The sequence below is a fragment of the Chiloscyllium plagiosum genome, unplaced genomic scaffold (genome assembly GCF_037043375.1).
Source record: "Chiloscyllium plagiosum isolate Xiang-an unplaced genomic scaffold, Cpla_swu_hap1 HiC_scaffold_7, whole genome shotgun sequence".
In the NCBI taxonomy this organism is placed as follows: domain Eukaryota; kingdom Metazoa; phylum Chordata; class Chondrichthyes; order Orectolobiformes; family Hemiscylliidae; genus Chiloscyllium; species Chiloscyllium plagiosum.
In genome coordinates this window covers 34,873,213-34,894,715 of record NW_028270145.1, presented here as the reverse complement: position 1 = coordinate 34,894,715, position 21,503 = coordinate 34,873,213, and the positions used below count along the sequence as shown (strand labels likewise).

The 21,503-nt window shown below is 43.2% G+C and overlaps 1 protein-coding gene across 4 annotated transcripts in view; it reads right to left on the bottom strand.

The window, feature by feature from the left end:
- LOC122551916 (receptor tyrosine-protein kinase erbB-4-like) overlaps positions 1–21,503 on the bottom strand; it is a 1,076,277-nt gene that overhangs the window by 355,173 nt on the left and 699,601 nt on the right. For all 4 annotated transcript variants that reach the window (XM_087988891.1, XM_087988893.1, XM_087988894.1 and 1 more), the window contains exons 4-5: positions 16,523–16,657; positions 5,336–5,401 (exon numbers count right to left, since the gene is read on the bottom strand). In XM_087988891.1, coding sequence (XP_087845017.1) covers positions 5,336–5,401; positions 16,523–16,657 — 201 coding nt within the window. The remainder of the gene's footprint in view (positions 1–5,335; positions 5,402–16,522; positions 16,658–21,503) is intronic.

The following is a 21,503-nucleotide window of genomic DNA, read 5'->3' as shown; positions in this document are numbered from 1 at the left end:
GGGAAATAAGGCAGGACAGGTGACTGAGGTGTCAGTGGGGGAGCACTTTGGGGCCAGTGACCATAATTCTATTAGTTTTAAAATAGTGATGGAAAAGGATAGACCAGATCTAAAAGTTGAAGTTCTAAATGGGAGAAAGGCCAATTTTGATGGTATTAGGCAAGAACTTTCAAAGTCTGATTGGGGGCAGATGTTCGCAGGTAAAGAGATGGCTGGAAAATGGGAAGCCTTCAGAAATGAGATAACGAGAATCCAGAAAAAATATAATCCTGTTAGGATGAAAGGAAAGGCTGGTAGGTATAGGGAATGCTGGATGACTAAAGAAATTGAGGGTTTGGTTAAGAAAAAGAAGGAAGCATATGTCAGGTATAGACAGGATAGATTGAGTGAATCCTTAGAAGAGTATAAAGGCAGTAGGAGTATACTTAAGAGAGAAATCAGGAGGGCAAAAAAGGAACATAAGACAGCTTTGGCTAATAGAGTTAAGAAGAATCCAAAGGTATTTTACAAATACATTAAGGAGAAAAGGGTAACTAGGGAGAGAATAGGGCCTCTCAAAGATCAGCAAGGCGGCCTGTGTGTGGAGCCGCAGAAAATGGGGGAGATACTAAATGCATATTTTGCATCAGTATTTACTGTGGAAAAGGACATGAAAGATATAGACTGTAGGGAAATTAGATTAGATTAGATTAGATTAGATTAGATTACTTACAGTGTGGAAACAGGCCCTTCGGCCCAACAAGTCCACACCGACCCGCCGAAGCGCAACCCACCCATACCCCTACCTTTACCCCTTTAACCTATCACTACGGGCAATTTAGCATGGCCAATTCACCTGACCCGCACATCTTTGGACTGTGGGAGGAAACCGGAGCACCCGGAGGAAACCCACGCAGACACGGGGAGAAGGTGCAAACTCCACACAGTCAGTCGCCTGAGTCGGGAATTGAACCCGGGTCTACAGGCGCTGTGAGGCAGCAGTGCTAACCACTGGGCCACCGTGCCGCCCACAATGGATGGTGACATCTTGTAAAATGTCTATATGACAGAGGAGGAAGTGCTGGATGTCTTGAAATGCATAAAGGCGGATAAATCCCCAGGACTTGATCAAGTGTACCCGAGAACCCTGTGGGAAGTTAGAGAAGTGATTGCTGGGCCTCTTGCTGAGATATTGCATCATCGATAGTCACAGGTGAGGTGCCTAAAGACTGCAGGTTGGCTAATGTGGTGCCACTGTTTAAGGAACATGTAAGGACAAGCCAGGGAACTACAGACCAGTGAATTTGACGTTGGTGGTGGGCACATTGTTGGAGCGAATCCTGAGGGACAGGATGTACATGTATTTGGAAAGGCAAGGACTGATTAGGAATAGTCAACATGATTTTGTGCATGGGAAATCATGTCTCACAACTTGATTGAGTTTTTTGAAGAAGTAATAAAGAGGATTGATTCGGGCAGAGCAGTAGATGTAATCTTTATGGACTTCAGTAAGGCGTTCAACAAGGTTCCCCATGCGAGATTGGTTAGCAAGGTTAGATCCCATGGAATACATGGAGAAGTAGCCATTTGGATACAGAACTGGCTCATAGGTGGTGGTGGAGGGTTGTTTTTCAGACTGGAGGCCTGTGACCAGTGGAGTGCCACAAGGATCGGTGCTGGGTCCACTACTTTTCATCATTTATATAAATTATTTGGATGTGAGCATAAGAGGTTTAGTTAGTAAGTTTGCAGATGACACCAAAATTGGAGGTGCAATGGACAACGAAGAAGGTTACCTCAGATTACAACAAGATCTTGATCAGATGGGTCAATGGGCTGAGAAGTGGCAGATGGAGTTTAATTCAGATAAATGAGAGATGCTGCATTTTGGGAAAGCAAATCTTAGCAGGACTTATACACTGAACCTCCTGGGGAGTGTTGCTGAACAAAGAGACCTTGAAGTGCAGGTTCATAGCTCCTTAAAAGTGGAGTCACAGGTAGATAGGATAGTGAAGACGACGTTTGGTATGGTTTTCTTCATTGGTCAGAGTATTGAGTACAGGAGTTGGGAGGTCGTGTTGCGGCTGTACAGGACATTGGTTAGGCCACTGTTGGAATATTGCGTGCAATTCTGGTCTCCTTCCTATCGGAAAGATGTTGTGAAACTTAAAAGGGTTCAGAAAGCATTTATAAGGATGTTGCCAGGGTTAGAGGGTTTGAGTATATGGAGAGGCTGAACAGGCTGGGGCTGTTTTCCCTGGAGCGTCGGAGGCTGAGGGGTGACCTTATAGAGGTTTACAAAATTGTGAGGGGCATGGATAGGGTAAATAGACAAAGTCTTTTCCCTGGGGTGGGGGGAGTCCAGAACTAGAGGGCATAGGTTTAGGGTGAGGGGGGGAAAGATATAAAAGAGAACTAAGGGGCAACTTTTTCAGGGTGGTACGTGTATGGAATGAGCTGCCAGGTGGAGGCTAGTACAATTACAACATTTAAAAGCATCTGGATGTGTATATGAATAGCAAGGGTTAGGAGGGATATGGGCCGGGTGCTGGCAGTTGGGACAAGATTGGGTTGGGATATCTGGTCGGCTTGGAAAAGTTGGACCGAAGGGTCTGTTTCCATGCTGTACATCTCTGTGAGTCCATGAATCTATGTGTTGGTGCAGAGGTGTGGTACGTTGATGTTTTGTTGAGATGTGCTGAAGTTTGGAAGCGTGCAGGTAATTCCCCATACATAACTGACTGCAATACTATTGTGGGGGTGGAGTGCAAGCGGTGGTAATACACTAAATCCGAAAGGGAAATCTTCAGATAAAATCAGACTGCTTCACATCCAAATAACAAAAGGAAGTTGGGCAAACATGCCTGATCCTACCTGCAGTGTGGAATGGATGGCATTGGACTTGCTGTGTGAACAGACTGAGAAACTATATATGGTAATTTAAATTCACCACTTTCTTGAAACATTTAACAAAACGTTATCTCCTGAACATGCTTGTGAAGGGGATTGGGACGTATCACATCCTGTTTCTATCAGGGTAGCGCATCTACTGAGATCTGTGCTTTCAGAGGTAGGCTTCTGCTTTCAATGACGTGTATCCAGTCACACAGAAACCATCTCAGGAGATACCTGCCTGGGGCAGTTGCTGTCTCTCACCAGACAATGTCCTGGCAGAGCGGAACAAGTGCGGCTTTCGCTTGACGCCAAATTTTGAATCTGTTTCTTTACCCGGCTGACATCGACCAGGATAGAATCCATCTACCAGGCCCGCTGTCAAGGAAAGGCCGCCAGCATTCTCAAAGATCCATCCCACCCTGGCAATGTTTTTCTACAACCTCTACCATCGGGGAGAAGGTACAGAAGCCTGAACACACCCACCAGCCGGCTTGGAAACAGTTTCTACCCAACTGTTGTTGGAATACCGAATGAAGAAGGGCTTATGCCCGAAACATCGATTCTCCTGTTCCCTGGATGCTGCCTGACCTGCTGCGCTTTTCCAGCAACACATTTTCAGTACTGAATGGACTCTCAAACTGTTAACATTCGCCTGTACCTGTGTTTTTGTTTTTGCTGCTGTTTTCCTATTTTTTACTTATCTATGTTATTTAACTCTGTGATCTGCCTGTATTGCTCGCAAGACAAATCTTTTCACTGTGCCTCAGTTCGCGTGACAATAAATTCAATTCAGTTCAATTCAATTCGACCAGCCTTTTCTCTGATTGACAGGCAGGCATGCGGTATTTGTGGATGGTGTCTTGGTTGAATGCCTCCTTTCCCAGCCAAATAATCCCAGAGTGTAAACTGAGAGTTTAAGGGTTCCAGAGAGTGCAGAGGGAGCTTACATGCAGCAAGTATCTCCATGGTCCGGTTAAAAGAGGGGAAAAGAACTGTGGATCAATTGACAGGGAACGCTCACCAAAAATCCTGATATCAGGACAGGGGAGGGTGCAGTGGGGGGATAAATTTGCTTTTTCGCCACTTTGATGTCAAATCAGCTTTCCCTGCCTTTGTCAGAGCAGTGCCGCAACTCATAAAGCAACAGCAAAGAGTGGAGGAATTCCTTTCTAACAAAGGGTGCAGAACATATGAAGGGCAAATATTTGACACCGAGACCACTGCGCTAGCTGTCCCTCCATCCCTCGTGAAATGCTACGATTCCTGATGAAGGGCTTTTGCCCGAAACGTTGATTTTCCTGCCCCTCGGATGCTACCTGACCTGCTGTGCTTTTCCAGCACCACTCTAATCTTGACTCTGTTCTCCGGCATCTGCAGTACCATCGTCTGCCTGGGAGACGGTCAGGCAGATTGTACATGATTCAAATATGCTGAAGGTATGCTTCACAATAAGATACATCCAAGTAGTTTATATTTTTCAGACAAAACGGCCAAAGATTGAAATGTCCAGCTTGGTGATGTGTATGTGCATAGATAGCCAGCACTAACTGAAATAAATCGACTATTTTAATAGATAAATTTAAAGTAAGCATCTTAAAATAATAAAATATACCTACTTCTTGTAAGAGAGCAGATAACGTACAGTTGCACAAACACAGCCTTCACACACTAATGTAACAGTCATTTCCAAGATTCTATTTTTGGATCATTAGTTAAATTCCTGCATGTTATTTTAACAGTCACTGCACATCTCTGAGAGTCAGAGTCGTTTCAACTATTAGATCTACTGAAAAATGTTGCCCATTTGAGTGAATGCTAGGCTTGATTTGATTTCATTCATTTTGGCTAACCCAAGCTCTTTGAGAAAATAATTCATAAAATCCTTATACACACACAATATCTACCTCTTATCACCCAGTCCTCACCACTTGTTCAGTGTTTAAATCAATTGAGGTTGTAGAACTAAAAATGGCAAATTACAAAGCACACTCTCAGAATATAAAAAAATACTCAGCTGGTCAGTAGTAAGAAAAAAAACAGGGAACACATCCAGCAAAACTGAGTCACCGATCTGAAACATTAGCTCAGTTTTTCTCTCCAAGTTGCTGTCTGACTTGTCATTTCCGCTCTTATTTCAGATTTGCAACATCTACAGTGTTTTGCATTTGCCCGAAAAAGAGATTATTTGCTTTTGATAAAGCTCTTGCTCATTGTCAATGGGATGCATACATCTGACCGGTCAGTTTGGCGACACAGCATACAAACGTGTGTTAATCATTTCTGTCAAATGGCCTGATTTTATGCGTTGGTTCAATTAAACTAAAGACTGTTCTTGCAATTGCATTTAACAAGAAATATTCAACCCGTGATTAAAAGTCAAGGGTGTATGATGAAAGGATATCATAGGCCCACGAACTAAATGTGTCTTGGAAATATACAGTACTACATTAAAGATACTCACGGGTCTGACACTGATCCTCCGATGGTCCCCAGCATCTGCCATTGCAAGACTTGTGGCATCTTCCACCTGTACACAGTAACCACAATTACGCCGAGTTAGTAAAGCCTAATACTGGCCTACCTTACAACAGTGAAGACATTTCAAATTTGCCTTCTATTATTATTAATCCCCAGTGGCAGCATAGTTATGCTGCTGCCTCACAGAGCCAGGTTTGATTCCAGTCTTGGGTGACTGTCTGTGCGGAGTTTGCACATTCTCCCAGTGTCTGCTGGGGTTTCCTCCAGGTGCACCGGTTCCCTCCCACAGTCCAAAGATGTGCAGGTTAGATGAATTTTCCATGCTAACTTACCCATAGTGTTCAGGAATGTATAGGTTAGGTGCATTAGTCAGGGGTAAATATAGGATAATAGGGTCTGGGTGGGTTACTCTTTGGATGGTCGGTGTGGACTCATTGGGCCGAACGGCCTGTTTCCACACTGTAGGAATTCTAGATAGGATGTGGATATTGCTGATAAGGTAAGTATTTATTGTCTGTCTTAGAATCATAGAATCCAAACAGTGCAGATGGAGGCCACTCAACCCATCGAGTCCACACCATCCATCTGAAAAGCATCCCACCAAGACCTAACAGCCCCCAACCCTGTAAACCAGCAATTCCCATGGCTAATCCATCGAGACGACACATCCCTGGAGAACATGGGACATTTTAGCATGACCAAGCTACCTAACCTGTACATCTTTTGGGCTGTGAGAGGGAAGCGAAGCATCCAGCGGAAACCCAAGGAGACACAAGGAGAATGTGCAAACTTCACACAGATGGTCAACCAAGGTTAGAATTGAACCCGGGTCTCTTGCGGTGAGAGACTGCAGTGCTAATCGTTGTACCACCGTGATCTTAACAGATCATACTTTGTTTCTGAGAAGGTGGTATTGAACACTCTTCTTGAATAGAGGGTTTGCCTCACAATGCTTCTTATTGTCTTGATGCTATACAAAGGAGAAAATGCTTTCAGACATGTTCATAAATGGAAATCTTACACAGGTCAGAAAAAAAACTGAACAAGCTAAGGCTCTTTTATCCAGAACAAAGGACAGAGAGAGATACATAAAACTCTGAATAGATTGACAGATTAGATCTCTGTAAGCAAGTTGTTTCCACTTGGGGGACTCAACAACATTAATATAAGATAGTGACTAATAAATTCAATAAGGAATTTAGGAAAACCACCTTTAGCCAGAGAGTGGTTAGAATGTGGAACTCTCTACCGTTGGGAGTAGTTCAGTCAAGTCATAATAATAGACTTGAAAAAATTTCAGATACACGTTAGATTTTACGTTGCAGGATGTCATTGATGTTTTACAACCAATAAATATTATTGAAGGGTAGTCGTAGTTGTAATATAAAACAATGCAGCTAATTCTACACAGCAAGCTCCCACAAACAGCAAAATGACAAATGAGCAGGTAGCTTGCCTTTCGTGATTTTGACAGAGGACTAAATAGTGGGTAAGGGCACCAGGGATTACTCCCCTGCCCTTCTTTAAGATATCGTCATGGGATCTTCCTGAGACAGCAAATGGAGCCTTTGCTTAACACTTCCACTGGGAGAAGTCACCTCCAGCTGTGCAGAGCTCCCCCAGTGCTGCTTGGAATTTAAGCCTAGATTCACCCATGAAGCAATAGAAGGATAAGCGAGGCTGAATGGCCTCTGCGCTATATAGTCTCTGTTATACTATGAACCACTTAGTGATATCCTGATTACACAAAACGTGCAAAATAAATACACGTTATTTCCCTAATGTCTGCTTTTTTTGGGATCTGTATTTTTTCCAAGTTGAAGATATGAAGGATCAAAGATTCTCCACACTACAGACAGCCTGTATGCAGTGATTTGTTTTTAAAATCCCAGCAAGAGATTAGCATCTGTATATTCGATCAGATCACACTCATTGATTTCCAAGTGATTAACTTAATGTGGAGATTAACCCTGAACCATATCCTCACGGTGCCACGCAATATGTGTTTAAATGGTTTCGGAATCCAATAAATCCTCAATCGTTAAAAACCACAAGTAGACAGACTATGGCTCACGATGTTACAGCATCTTTTGCAGTGCGGGACATTGGACGGTGGTTTAAAGGCAGGAACCCAAGGAGGTGACTGTCAGCAGGAAGAGGTAGAGGAGCCTGTGATAAATCTTCATCATCGTTCTGAAACCCGGCATTCTGTTTGTCGGTAACCGGTCCGGATCATGTCGGAGCACGGCTTCAGTCGTCCAAATAGTGCTTCGGGCAATGTGCTAACCAGTGCTGGAATGTTTGTTAGCATTTTTCTCTCTTGAATCTGTTGGTTGGATTTGGGATCTCATTCCACAGACACACCAGCAGTCCAATGGCTCTCCTGAGTGTGGGAACTCTCTCTCAATCTGTGTGCAAGGGCCCTGCACACCAAGCAGTTGAAAACGTCTAGGCCACTTAAGTCAGAATGGCAAGAGAGGGCCCCATCATTGCAAAATTTGTGGGGAGAGCAAACTGAGACTGATCTTCCCCTCGTTGCAAGGGCCATTACAACAAAGCGTTATATTGTTGAGAATTAGACACCTGACACAAACTTGAGTAGGGCCACTCGGTATAATTCTGTTTTGTTTTACCTATTGCCAAAGAAAAATCCTTGGAAGAATGACCTTACTAATGCAGCACCTCATTCAACCAGATGGTTTGGCAGGGTCAATATTGAGTCGTTGCTTCCAGAATCAGGGGCTCATGGTCTCCGAAATAAGAGGTGCTAAAGGACTGAAGCAAGGAGAAATGTTTTCAGGCAGGCAGGATAGCCCATGCCAAAAGAGAAAAAGAGTGAGTGAAGAAATCTCCACCTCAGGGAGCTGCGGTTGTAGATCAAATTTGAGATTGTTGAAGACCATGGGACTCTAGGGGCATGTGGTTTGGGCACAGAAATGGAGTTCTGAAAGATATTGTTAGAATCCCTACAGTGTGGAAAGAGGCCCTTCAGCCTAACAAGTCCACACCAACCCTCCGAAGAGTAGGCCACCTATTACTCTACATTTACCCCTAACCTACACATCCCTGAACACTATGGGGCAATTTAGCATGGCCAATTCACCTAACCTGCACATCTTTGGCTTGTAGGAGGAAACTGGAGCACCAGGAGGAAACCCACACAGACACGGGGAGAATGTGCAAACTCCTCACAGACAGTCGCCCGAGGATGGAATCGAACCCCGGTCCCTGACGCTGTGAGGCAGCAGTGCTAACCACTGAGCCACCATGCTGAAACAAAAGATCAGCCATGATTGTATTGAACAGTTTAACTGGCCATACGTGCTACTCTGTACATTCTATCAACAGTATTCATTGCTCTAGAAAATGAGCAAGCTGGCTAAACTGGCTCGATTCTGTTTTCACAGGACAGGATGCACACCTAAGGATTTCACAAAATCATTGAATAAAGGTTATAAACGCTGACCAAAGGCAATCAACCAAACCCCAAATCATCATGTTGACGTGCAAAAGTAAACTCTCCTGTACTTTCTAGCAAGCTTTTTCTCAGCGATGATTTAACGCATTCTTTCAGTCTCCAAGCCTAAACAGCAGACGTGTAGCAATTGTTCCCAAGCAACACCCAGCTTGTAAATGCCCATCATCTTTAGGATGTATCAATAACAGTCTGTTCATCAGAGTCTAATCTGTCTCACTTTTATACCAGGCCTCTGGGGAAAGAGCTCTGGGAGCCGGACTAATTAGCTAGCTCTTTCATAGAGCCAGAACAGACACAAAGGGCCGAATGGCCCCCTTCTGTGCTAAGCGATTCTTTGATTTGGATATCTAGTTATGCCAGATAAAAGCAGGCCACAGGGGTTCAGCATTAAAAAGGTCACAGACCATCTATAGTGCATTTGCCTACCCTAGGACGCTCTTTTTCAGCTGTTGCTCACTGCAGAGGTTTGTAGAGATTTATTCTCTTTAGGGTCATTCTTTTCCCCTCATTTCTCTAAGATGATATCTCAGTTGTTTGATGGGTTCAAAAGGTTACTGCTGTAATTACACATCTTGTCATGGGCCTTGTTTAAGTGTCACGTTGTTGCTGCATTAGAGTTCATTTGAGGTAATTATCTCTGCAAACTGCGGCTGGCTGGCATCGCCTGTGTATAATTTGCTGTCATTCCACACCATCTGTTTATTTGTACCATGCATGTATAAGTTGCTTGTTCAAAATCCATTTTAATGTACTTCACAGGAAACAAAGACATCTTCACTCACTCTTGTTCTCTTTTTGCATGGGCTCTCCTTCCGATAGCCACAAAACGAAAGTGGCAATAGTTTTAGTTGGTAGAATAAGGGATCGCAATCAAACCCACACAATGCATCATGAGGACTATGTTCAATATACTCAATACTTTTCTGGTAAAACATTCCTTCTGCCTTTGCTGCTTTTCTTTCCTATCCATGACTTGTAAATACAATAAAACCATAAGACCATTACAGACAGAGCAAAATTAGGGCATTCAACCATCAAGTCTGCTCCATCATTTGATTATGGCTGACATGTTTCTCAATCCCATTCTCTTGCCTTCTCCCCGTAACCTTTGATCGCCTTATTGATCAAGAACTTATCTCTCTCTATTTTAAATACGCCCAATGACTTGACCTCCATTGCCTTCTGCAGCATTGACTTCCACAGATCCATCATCTTCTGGCTGAAGAAATTCTTCCCCAACTCAGTTCTAAAGGGATGTCCCTTCACTTTGAGGATGTGTCCTAGGGCCCTAGTCTCTCCTTACTGGTAGGAACATCTTCTCCACATCCACTGTATCCAGGTCTCTCAGTATTTTGTAAGTTTCAATCAGATTCTCATTCATCCTTCTAAACTCTATCAAGTCCCCAACCACTCTCATGTTTAAACTCTATGGAGTAGAAAAGCTTACTCAGATCTAATTGGTGTCCAATCCAATTTCTTGCCTTTCTGCATTAGAAGAAAACCAAGGGTTCCTATTTTTATGATTTTAATCTATTCATGCAGTCAATTGTTATGAAGTTGAAGGTGTGCACTGTACCTTTAAGAAAGAGTGAACACTGGCAAGCACCTGTCATGTGACTGACTAGCAGGAACAAAGTGTACTGGACAATTTGAAGATGCAACATTTGACTGTAAACGAGATACCGGAGTTGTTTTCACTGCAGTTCAAAGTTAACTAATCAGTTTAAATTATGCCCCAAGATACCAAAACCCAATCGAATTTTAATTTTACTGTTTTGACAACATCGAACTAATGAGATGGTCCAATGTTTTGGGTATAAAGAGCAGGCATTTTGGACAGTTAGCAGGAGAAAGAGCACCACCTGCCATTATCAGACCGCCTGACAACACTTTCTGTCAAGGGTACATTTTTCATATGAAACATCATTGCAGCTGAAGACCGAAGGTGATCCAGGGAGATCTACAACAGAGGAAGATCAACACTGCAGACAACAGCCGCTGCTGGGTTTGAAAACATTATGTTGCTGTAAATTAAAAGGGGCTTTATTGGATCAGTAGATTGTTATAGAGTGGGAGGGAGATAACAAATCTTGAAGACAAAGGAGGCTTAGAGTTGCAAATAATTGTTGTTTAATGTTCACTTTTACAGTTAAAGATTAAATGGATATTTGTTTGGTAAATAATGGAATTTGGGTAGTGCTCTGTCACTCGTACTTTAACCGATTACAAGGCGAGGTGAACTTTTTTGTGTGGGAGAAAGTGAGGACTGCAGATGCTGGAGATCCAAGTTGAGAGTGTGGTGCTAGAAAAGCACAGCAGGCCAGGCAGCATCCAAGGAGCAGAAGAATTGGCATTTTGGGCATAAGCCCTTCATCAGGAATGAGACTTATGAGCCAAGGGGGTTGAGAGAACCTTTCTGTGTGTTTGGTTTAATTAGCAGAGGTGTTTGCTATCATGTCGTAACACTATCTTAAGGACATGCATCAATACACACTAAACACCCTCCAAAATCTTGCCATGACACACATCCTTGCCCTGCTCTATGCATTCAACTGCATCTGCCATCTAACGCCCCATTCTGCCGGCCTATCCATACCCTCTTGCACATTTCCCCCACTCTTGACTGTTCTAATGTCAATATATCCAACATTGTTCTCTTAAACTCTCAGCACACATTGTAGGAAATGAAAGCTCCCAACCTTCCCCCAAGCTCCCTACCATCTCACCCCAGCCCTGTCCACTTCTTCACTGTGGTGGACTGCGCAGACCATCTTTCCAGATGACATAAAATCCTTGAACCTGACAATCTTCAAAGCTATGAAACATTGGTCAAGTCTGATGATATTTTTCTACTCCACACTACACAGCATTCTTTGTACAGAAACTTATAAAAGCTTGCTTTCTTTGTGCGTATACGGTGACCTTTAATACTTTACCCTTCTTCCTTAACAGTCAGGTAGAGTTTGTGGAAATTTCTGGCTTAGCGCCTATTACAGCCTCTAATTCTCCGTCAACTGCCATGTGGTATTCTAGTGTCTCTGGCTAGCAGGGACGACCAGTACAAGGTCATTCTCAGCTGTCTTCCTCCAGTCCAGCTCTACCTTCTACAATAAGCCAAGAAATCTTCTATTCCTTAATTGACAGATTGTGCCACAGGCAATTTGCCTGTAAACCCATAAAATCAGACAGATTTTCAATAACTAAATGTACAATCCTGTGAAAAGGATAAGTATTCGGAGAAATTCAAGGGTGATTGGAGATGGGACTTCTGGTCTGTGAAGGCCAATTAAAAGGTGAAGTGGTGGGGAGGATGTTTGTTCAGATTCAAAATAATTTGAGTGTGTCCCCAGTCATCATCTGGAAGCGAGTCTAAAATGACTATTTCATTAGGTTCCCCATATTAGGTGCACTCGAATGTTCACGTAATTCAAATAATCTATCACCTGTCCCAATTATTCAAACTCCATATCCTGCACTTCATATGTTTCACTTCAGCACTTTGAACAAATTAGGATAATAAGAACAAGGCTCAGAATTGAGAACAAGAGAACAAATTCAGTCGCATTTTAATTGTTTTTGACTTTCCAAAAGCAAGTCACCCTCTTGAGAATCAGAATGCATTTGCCATGTATTCCCACTAAATGTCATCTAAGTTTAGTAAACAGCATTCCCGATTTTTAATAATAGCTGGTCATATTCTCACAGGGATCCACTGTTCATTAGGACGGGCACACTTCAGCAGTCAGCTCCAGAACAGCAAGGCAGCCAATGGCTTTGACCTTCCTGTGGTAAGGCTTGAATATGAAATATGCCTCTTGTGTTTCACTAATATGTCAGAGCTGTTGTGAAATGATTTCACCCCAGCGGGGAATTCGCAGGCCTTATTCAGCAATAACAGCTGTAACCATAGATCATGGAGTGTTAATTAATGATCTCTAATTACTTATCGGGAGTCTCAGCAGCAAATTCATATTCACGGCATTGAATGGCTGCATTAGACAACCGACATGAAAAGCAAAACAGTCCGTCCATACTTGAGGCTTTTATCCCACCATGTTACTTCAAATACATTGATCCTTTTTGTTTTCTGAAAGAAATGTGTACAGCAGTCTCATTTCAACTATTTATGCCCAGTCTCAAAGGACCAGCACACAAATTGGGCTTCTGGCAATTAAGCGGAGTTGGGTCCAAATTGGCTCACTGACGCTCTTTGTTTTACTGGACTTCCCAGCTGAGAAATGACCCCGACTGTTATTCCTATTGCATTGCTCATTGCTGCTCAGTGGGATCCCAGGAATGGCTCCTGTTTGAAATTTTTACAAAAAGGAAAGCATTTGGACTGACAGAAAGCATTATGTTTACTGAGCCTTCCTTGCAGGGTTCAGTGGGATACTCATTAGCATGCTTTGCAACCTTGTGATTAATCATTAATATTTCTTTCTCTGCAAGAATTCTCTGAACACTCACTGCCAAGTTTGCCGAGTCCATTACCATCTCTACATGGGATCAATTTCTCCTTGAAGGAACCAATGCTTTTTCTTCTTTTTTTGTATGCATACCTGTATTATTCTTCCATTTTCAAACAATATCCATCTTAAGAGAAGGTATCCCAGGTATCTGCAGAAGCACGACAGATTCCATTCATTTCCTGACACAGAAGAAAGGCTAGCAACCTTGCAGCATCCTTCCTGTTGTATCATCGAATGGTGAGCTGCTACTTTGTATCCATGTACACAACAAATTCTTGGGCGTGTATGTGGCCTTAGCCTAGCATTAGGTATGGGTGAACAACAAGCAATAATTCTTCTTTAACTTCATTTCAGAGCAGCAGCAAACAGCCGAAATAAAAGTCGATCTCACAACCACCCACTTCAGGGTTTGAGCTCTGTTTTTGTAAGACGATTACCAGTAGCAATATTGAAGAAAGTCTATCCTGTTGTAGATGACCACGTTGCAATAAGATGGTAAACCTACTGGTTGTGGTGTTCATTAGCAAAAACCCAGTGCTTGAAAAAGAGCCAGCCCTAGTTTTCCTCTGCTGATCAACACTTTCCCCTCAACCAACACTAACGTCGATAAATAATACATCCAATCATTGGTCATGGGACTATGGAATCTGTGACATTTACAAGGATGTTGCCAGGGTTGGAGGATTTGAGTGAAAGGCAGAGGTTGAATAGGTGGGGCTATTTTCTCTGGAGTGTCAGAGGCTGAGATAAAATCATGAATAGGATAAATAGACTAGGTCTTTTCCCTGGGGTGGGGGAGTCCAGAACTAGAGGGCATAGGTTTAAGGTGAGAGGAGAAAGATATAAAAGAGGCCTAAGGGGCAACTTTTTCATGCAGAGGGTGATACGTATATGGAATGAGCTGCCATAGGAGGTGGTGGAGGCTGGTACAATTGCAACATTTCAAAGGCATCTGGATGGGTATATGAATAGGAAGGGCTTGGAGGGATATGGGCTGTGTGCTGGCATATTGGGACTAGATTGGGTTGGGATATCTTGTCGGCATGGACGAGTTGGACTGAAGATACTGTTTCCATGCTGTACATCTCTATGACTATCTACATTTAAAATAATCACTCCAATTCAAAGTAATTTGATGTGTATGAAGTGCCTGGGATGTTTCTGATAGACGTGACATACGTCTATGAATAAATGCAAGCCATTCGGTCAAATGTAGTGTTGTCAACCAAAATGGCTGACAAGGCATGGGAACCAACAAGTTAGCCAAACTCAGGATATTTAGTATAAAACTGAACTGTCCTGGCTACTGGAGTACTCTCACTTCCTGTCTCCACCACCCTCCACCACCACAAGTGAGGAAATGATGGATGGGTGCAGCTGAAACAACGCTCAAGAAATTCAGCATCATTAAAGACAAAGCAGTTTTCTTTGGAACAACTTTCAAGCAACGCTTTCAGCATTCATTCCCTGCACCACCAGCGCACCAGTGTGTACCTTGTACAAGATGGGGCAATTCATCGTGGCACCTTTTACTGTAGCTTCCAAACGTACCACTTGTATCACTGCCCTTCAAGCTTTCACTCAAGTTAAACATCATCCTGACTTGGGAAGAATCATTATTCCTTCAGGTGTTGTTGGATCAAAATCATTGGAACTCACAACCTAACAGGAATATTGGATGTACTTACACTATGCATTGTGTAAGAAGTCAGCTCACCAACCAACTCCTGAGAGACAGCTGGAGATGGATAATAAATGCCTTGCTAGTGGAATCCACATCCTACGGATGAATTGTAATCATCAAAAATATGTCTCACACGCTTACAGAATACATGCCTCCTGCCTGTCTACTCTGACAATGGTGACTGGCTCAACCAGATGTCAATCATGATACAGATAGTTCTTCTATAACACGATAGTTGGGTTCTTGTGCAACCCCGCATTATAGAAAAATGGCGCTATAGAAACTGTGCTGAAAGCGTTGGTGATATAATCGAGTTACAGACAATGCACATTTTAAAAGTTTATGCTTTAGAAACAGTGTCCCCAATTCATCAATCGCGTTAGAGCGAATTTGTATTAACAAAATGCACGTTATAGCACCAAGGGCAGGAAATCAGGTACAATCATGAAAAAAAAAATTACCTTCACTTCAGCAAATGCATAAAAAGATCAAAATAAAGATGAATATACCTCTCACACTGGCATCTTAAAATTACATTTTTTTTTAGATTACATTACCTACAGTGTGGAAACAGGCCCTTCGGCCCAACAAGTCCACACCGACCCTCCGAAAAGTAACCCACCCAGACCCATTTCCCTCTGACTAATGTACCTAACTCTATGGGCAATTTAGCATGGCCAATCCACCTGACCCGCACATCTTTGGACTGTGGGAGGAAACCGGAGCACCCGGAGGAAACCCACACAGACACGGGGAGAATGTGCAAACTCCACACAGACAGTTGCCTGAGGCTGGAATCGAACCTGGATCCCTGGCGCTATGAGGCTGCAGTGCTAACCACTGAGCCACCTTTGACAGTGTCAATTGTAAATTTTTTCAGTGGCGCTGAGGCCACAAAGAGACCAGCCATGATCTTATTGAATGGCAGAGTAGGCTTGAAGGGCCAGGTGGCTTAATCCTGCTCCTAGTTCTTATGTCCACGAACTAATCAAAATGCAACCTTTAGCATTTGAATTGTCACATGTTACAATTGGCTAATATATTGGATACCACTGCTCGGCAGTGCCTGAAAACAGGATTAAACAGATTAGTTGGAACAAAAGCTCAGATGAATACTGAGGTGGATCACGATGTTTCACCTTCTCAAGGACCAGGATGAGCAATAAATGCTGGCCTTGTCAGAGCTGCTCACATCCCATGAAAGAATTTTTAAAAATGGCCTTCAATCACTCACAAGCATGAGGACACCAGTGTTGATTCCCGATTGGGCAATCCCATCATGGCCTGGCACTTACAGGAAAAATGAGCCAGTTAGCAAAACTAGGTCCAAGAACATTGAATTTCCATCTGTTAACATTAGAGGGTGGAAAATGTGGCTGCTGTGAGCGTGTGATTCTTCAACAAGTGTTCCCTATAACCTCATTCCTCAATCATTTCAGATAATGTTAAAGGTTTGTTTGATATGAAATGGAACCTTTGTGAAAGACACCTTTGTCTCGATGTCCTATCTGATCAGAAATTTGAAAGTTTGTTACTTACACTCCACGGTGGTGTTGGTGGGAACTATGATAATATCTGTACTGAGAGGGTCACGCACGATATCTTGCCAATGAATGGTGTTGACATAGCAGAGAAATTTGTTCTGGTCAATATAGATGCCACCATTCAGGATTTCTGTGGAAGAACAGAATGCAGGATTGAAAATATACTGCAAACATTAAGTACATTGCTTTTCATCACAGGGTCTAGCTGCTATCCCAACCCTATCTTTCTCATCTCTTGTATGCTATACCAAAAGCAAAAGAATATTTAAAATGCCACAACATCAATATGAATTCTGTTTCTTTACTTTTCCACAGGTCAACCATTCTAATCATTTTACCCTATCAATCTTGATTGAGGATGCCCTGATATTTAACGCAGTTTTATGGATTGTACCATGATGACCGAATGGCAAAATGCTGCATAAAAAAATGTCTTTGGGAAAATGAACTCAAGGGGCTAAACTGGCATCGGTAACATGAACAAATTCCTGTAGGGGGGTCTGTCGTTTTGCAGTGCAATTGGACAGCTCAGTAAACCAGCTGACTTACAAACTTAAGACTTCAAATTATGACCATCAATCTCTTCACAGCTCCTTCTGTAACACTGACAAAGCCTTTCAATAAATGTAGCAGGATTCTTTTGGAACTTACATGGTGATGCAGCTTTGGAGATCTTCTTGAAACATGTCCATAAATATAGGCACTCAACCCACTAGCGGGAGGCTTACATATGAACGTTCATAATCAACTAGGTAAGAACTGTACTGAATTTTTAAGCTTATCCCACTTCCAATCACCTTGAATCTTTTGTTATGACAGCAAACCTATCGCTTTTGTTTTGTGAAGTCTTGATTTGGAGTAAAGGATATGTTTTCCCCTTCCAGTATGAAACCGGTACCACAGGGAGCCCATATCATGATCCAGTGGGCTCACTCCCTGTTGGAAATCATGGACAATATGCTGCATTAAGCTCTTCTCATGACTCCGATGCTATGATGGGAATCCCCATTCAGAAATTTTACCTTAAGTGATAATTTGTACCTCTTTGAGCAACAAGTCATTCTGCTATAACGCGCATTTTGTTAACACAAATTCACTCTAACGCGATTGATGAACACTGTTTCTAAAGCATGAACTTTTAAAATATGTGCTAACTGTAACTCAGTTACATTGCCAACACTTTAAGCACTGTTTCTAAAGCGCGGTTTTTTTGTAATGTGGGGTTGCACAAGAACGCCACCATTGTGTTATAGAAGAACTACCTGTATCCTGATTGACATCTGGTTGTGCCAGTCACCATTATCAGAGTAGACAGGCAGGAGGCTGGAAGAACACAGCAAGCCAAGCAGCATCAGCTAGAGATAGATACTGTTCTAGAGTTTGGGGCCTAGGCAGCTAAAGATAATGTAGTGATGTGCAAGAAATTTCACCATTAAGTAATTAGTACTTTCATTTAATTAATGTGCTTCCTCGCATAGAAACACAGAAACTCTACAGTGCAGTTGGAGGCCGTTGGGCCCATCGATTCTTCACCACCCCTCCTGAAGAGCAATCCACCCAGACCCAGCCCCAGCCCCTACCCTATCACCTAACCCCACACTTACCATTGCTAATCCACTTAACCTGCACATCCCCAGACACTATGGGTAGTTTAGCTAGGTCAATCCACTTAAACTGCTCATCTTTGGATTATGGGATGAAACCGCAGCACCCTGCAGAAACCCGCTCAGACGCAGGCAGAATGCGCAACCTCCACATACACAGTCACCCAAGGCAGGAATTAAACCTGGGTCCCGAGTGCTGAGGCAGCAGTGTTAATCATGGTGGCACTGTGTTGTCCTGCATTCTTTTACATGCTGCTACTGTTTTCTCACCGCTAAACAGCTAAGTCAGGATTGAGCAAGGATTGAACCAGGGCCCTGCCTACAACAGCTTCACTCAGTTACTCACTGCCCAGCCATTAGGCTGACTGAGCAAATTTTCAATATCAGTACAAATACTGCCCTCAAATGTTAGCAAATGGCTAAAAGGAATCAGTGATAATGTGCCGATCCACTTGCTCACTGGCGCACAGCTTGGGTTTTTTGCCAGAACCGTTGGCTCCAGATTACATCACAGACATGGACATAGCCAAAGTTCAGGTGACAGCATCTGCATGTGGGCTGAAGACAGATTAAGCCACAAACTCAAAGCCAACGGCAATGGAAGTCAAAGGGAAATACCTCCAGTCTTTGTTGTCAAACTTGGGGGAGCAAAAAGGAAGATGGATGTGGATACTGGACACTTATCACAGCCGAAGGATTGCTGACAGCAGCAATCTAAGCCTGACCTCTTTTACCATCAACTTTTCCTTTCCATTTGGTTAGGAGCCAAGGCACACCAATCAAGATTGATTTGAAGCTTGACTAGCTATTAAAGCACTCTGTCTCCAAAAGCAAAGCAACCATTAAAATTCCTCTTAGTTCCCACCCTATTTTGCCCAGCCCTACCTACAGGAAGTGAATGATAAGATTAGAGGGCGGCATGGTGGCTCACTGGCTAACACTGCTGCCTCAGAGTGCCAGGGACCTGGGTTCGATTCCTGCCTCAGGCAGCTGTCTGCATGGAGAAAGTGAGTACTGCAGATGCTGGAGATTAGAGTCAAGAGTGGGGTGCTGGAAAAGCACAGCAGGTCAGACAGCATCCGAGGAGCAGGAAAATCAACGTTTCGGGCAAAAGCCCTACTGTCTGCGTGGAGTTTGCTCATCTTCCCCGTGTCTGCATGGGTTTCCTCCAGTTTCTTCCCACAATCCAATGATGTGCAGGTTAGGTGAATTGGCCGTGCTAACTTGCCCATAGAGTTCAGGATATGTAGGTTAAGTGCATTAGTCAGGGTTAAATGTAGAATAGTAGAGGAATGGGTCTGGGTGGGGTACTCTTCGGAGGGTCGTTGTGGACTTGTTGGGCCGAAGAGCCTGCTTCCACACGGTAGGGATTCTATTAATGATGGGGCAGCAGGGAACATCACTGGACCAGAGATCCAGGCTACCACTGTGGGACACAGGTTGCAATCCCTCCACAACACCTGGGAGTATTTCAATTCATTTAATGATAAATGTAGAATCATTGTAAAAGAAGCTACTCTCATTCCTTCTAAGCCCTGTGCCAGCAAAGCTTACAGGGATTGTAGGTCTGTGAAACCACTGCTGATCATTACAAAACCCCTAGCGGCTTACTGATACCTTTTCGGGAAGGAAATCTGTTGTCCCTCCATGATCTGGCCTACATGTGACTCCAGACTCTCAGCAATGTAGCTGACCCTTAACTGCCCCTTGAAATGGACGAGCAAGCCATTCAGTTCAAGGGCCATTAGGAACGGGCAAGAAAGGCCGATTTTCACAGTGACACCGACATTTCACGGAAGAGGGAAGAGAAAACAAAAGTTTGAAGACAAAGGGAAAGCAAAAGTCTGACAGTGACAAACTTTACAGCAGATTATTAATAAAAAGGCATAAAAGTAGGCCATTGCACTTTCAAATTTGTTCCGCCATTCAAAAAGATAATAGCTGACATGATTGTAGCTTCAACTCTGCTCTCCTTCACATCCATAATCTTCAACTCCTTTGTCAGTCAAAAATCCAACACAGCCTTCAATGTAGTCAATGACCCAGACTCCATCTGGAGCACAGAATTCAAAAGATTAATAGCTGACTGATAAATAAGGTTCTTGTAATGGCACTAGAGAAATAACTATTCTTGAATGCTAACAATTCCTTTTGCACAGGATACCACTAATATTTATTACATCAGCTGCTGTAATTCCTAACTGTTAACAGCTTAAAGGTGACCAAACACATTTTTTACTTACTAAATATTCCATTAATTTAACAACATTCATCGTTTGTCTAGGAACTGCCAGCTACACATGCAAGGACCTGCATGCTCTCCAGGACACAGTGCCTAATACAAGATTTGATATCTAGCTGCCGGTCACCACTGTGTTATGCAAGACATGCAGAATGCATTGCAGCAACTCACAAGATGTGATTTGGCAACACCTCCCTCGCACAGGACTATTCCGAACACAAAGCAACACAAGCATCAATTCCTCCAAGTTCCATTCTGAGTCACACACCTTGCCAACTGAGACACATCTCCCTGCTCCTTCACTGTCACCAGGCGAATGGTGGAATTCCCTCCCCAACACCACGACAGGAACAGTTCAAATCAAGTGCCCACCATCATTGTCTCAGGACAACTAGAGATGGACAGTATCCAGCAGCCCTGCCACTAAGATGTGAGAGATACGAGGGCCCAAGCATTGTGGTTAATCAGCCAGAGTGAAACCACAGCTCCAAAGAATGAACTGGGTGATAGAAACCAAAGCACAGATCACCAGATCGAACCAGTCCTCAATGTTCAAACCAAACAAACCACAATGCACACAGCCTGGCATCTCTGAATACAACATCTTCTCTGACCGATCTATTCACAGTGAAGAATTCTTAGAACACAATATGCATAGTGTCAGGATTTATTCAGTATGGTGCAGACAACGTGCATATTACACCAATATAGCCTCCTTGACTCAATGATGGTGCACGTCTTCATGCTCTCCATATGCTTTTCTCATTGTGTTTCACGCTGGAAAGAAGAGGTAAAGTCAAGTATTTTGTATGCCAATGAGGAGGACTGTGACCTAGCAACACCTTATTCAAGAGTCTGCAGATGGCCTTCAAATAACGGGCTTCACAAAAACAGCCAACAGTTCGCCTGAAAGCGGACACTTGAATTGCATTTACTGGATTTGGAACAGTAACTCTCGAGGGGCTGTCTCCATCATCTCCTGTTGGGTGTGAAGAACAGGCGGGAGAGTCGAAGAAAATAAATAACTCTTCTGCAGAGTTGACAAAGTCATGATGCATTCAATAGTCTCTTCAGTGCTACAATGTTCTTTGGTTCAGTAAGTGCAGAGATCCACTTTGGGAGAGAACTGC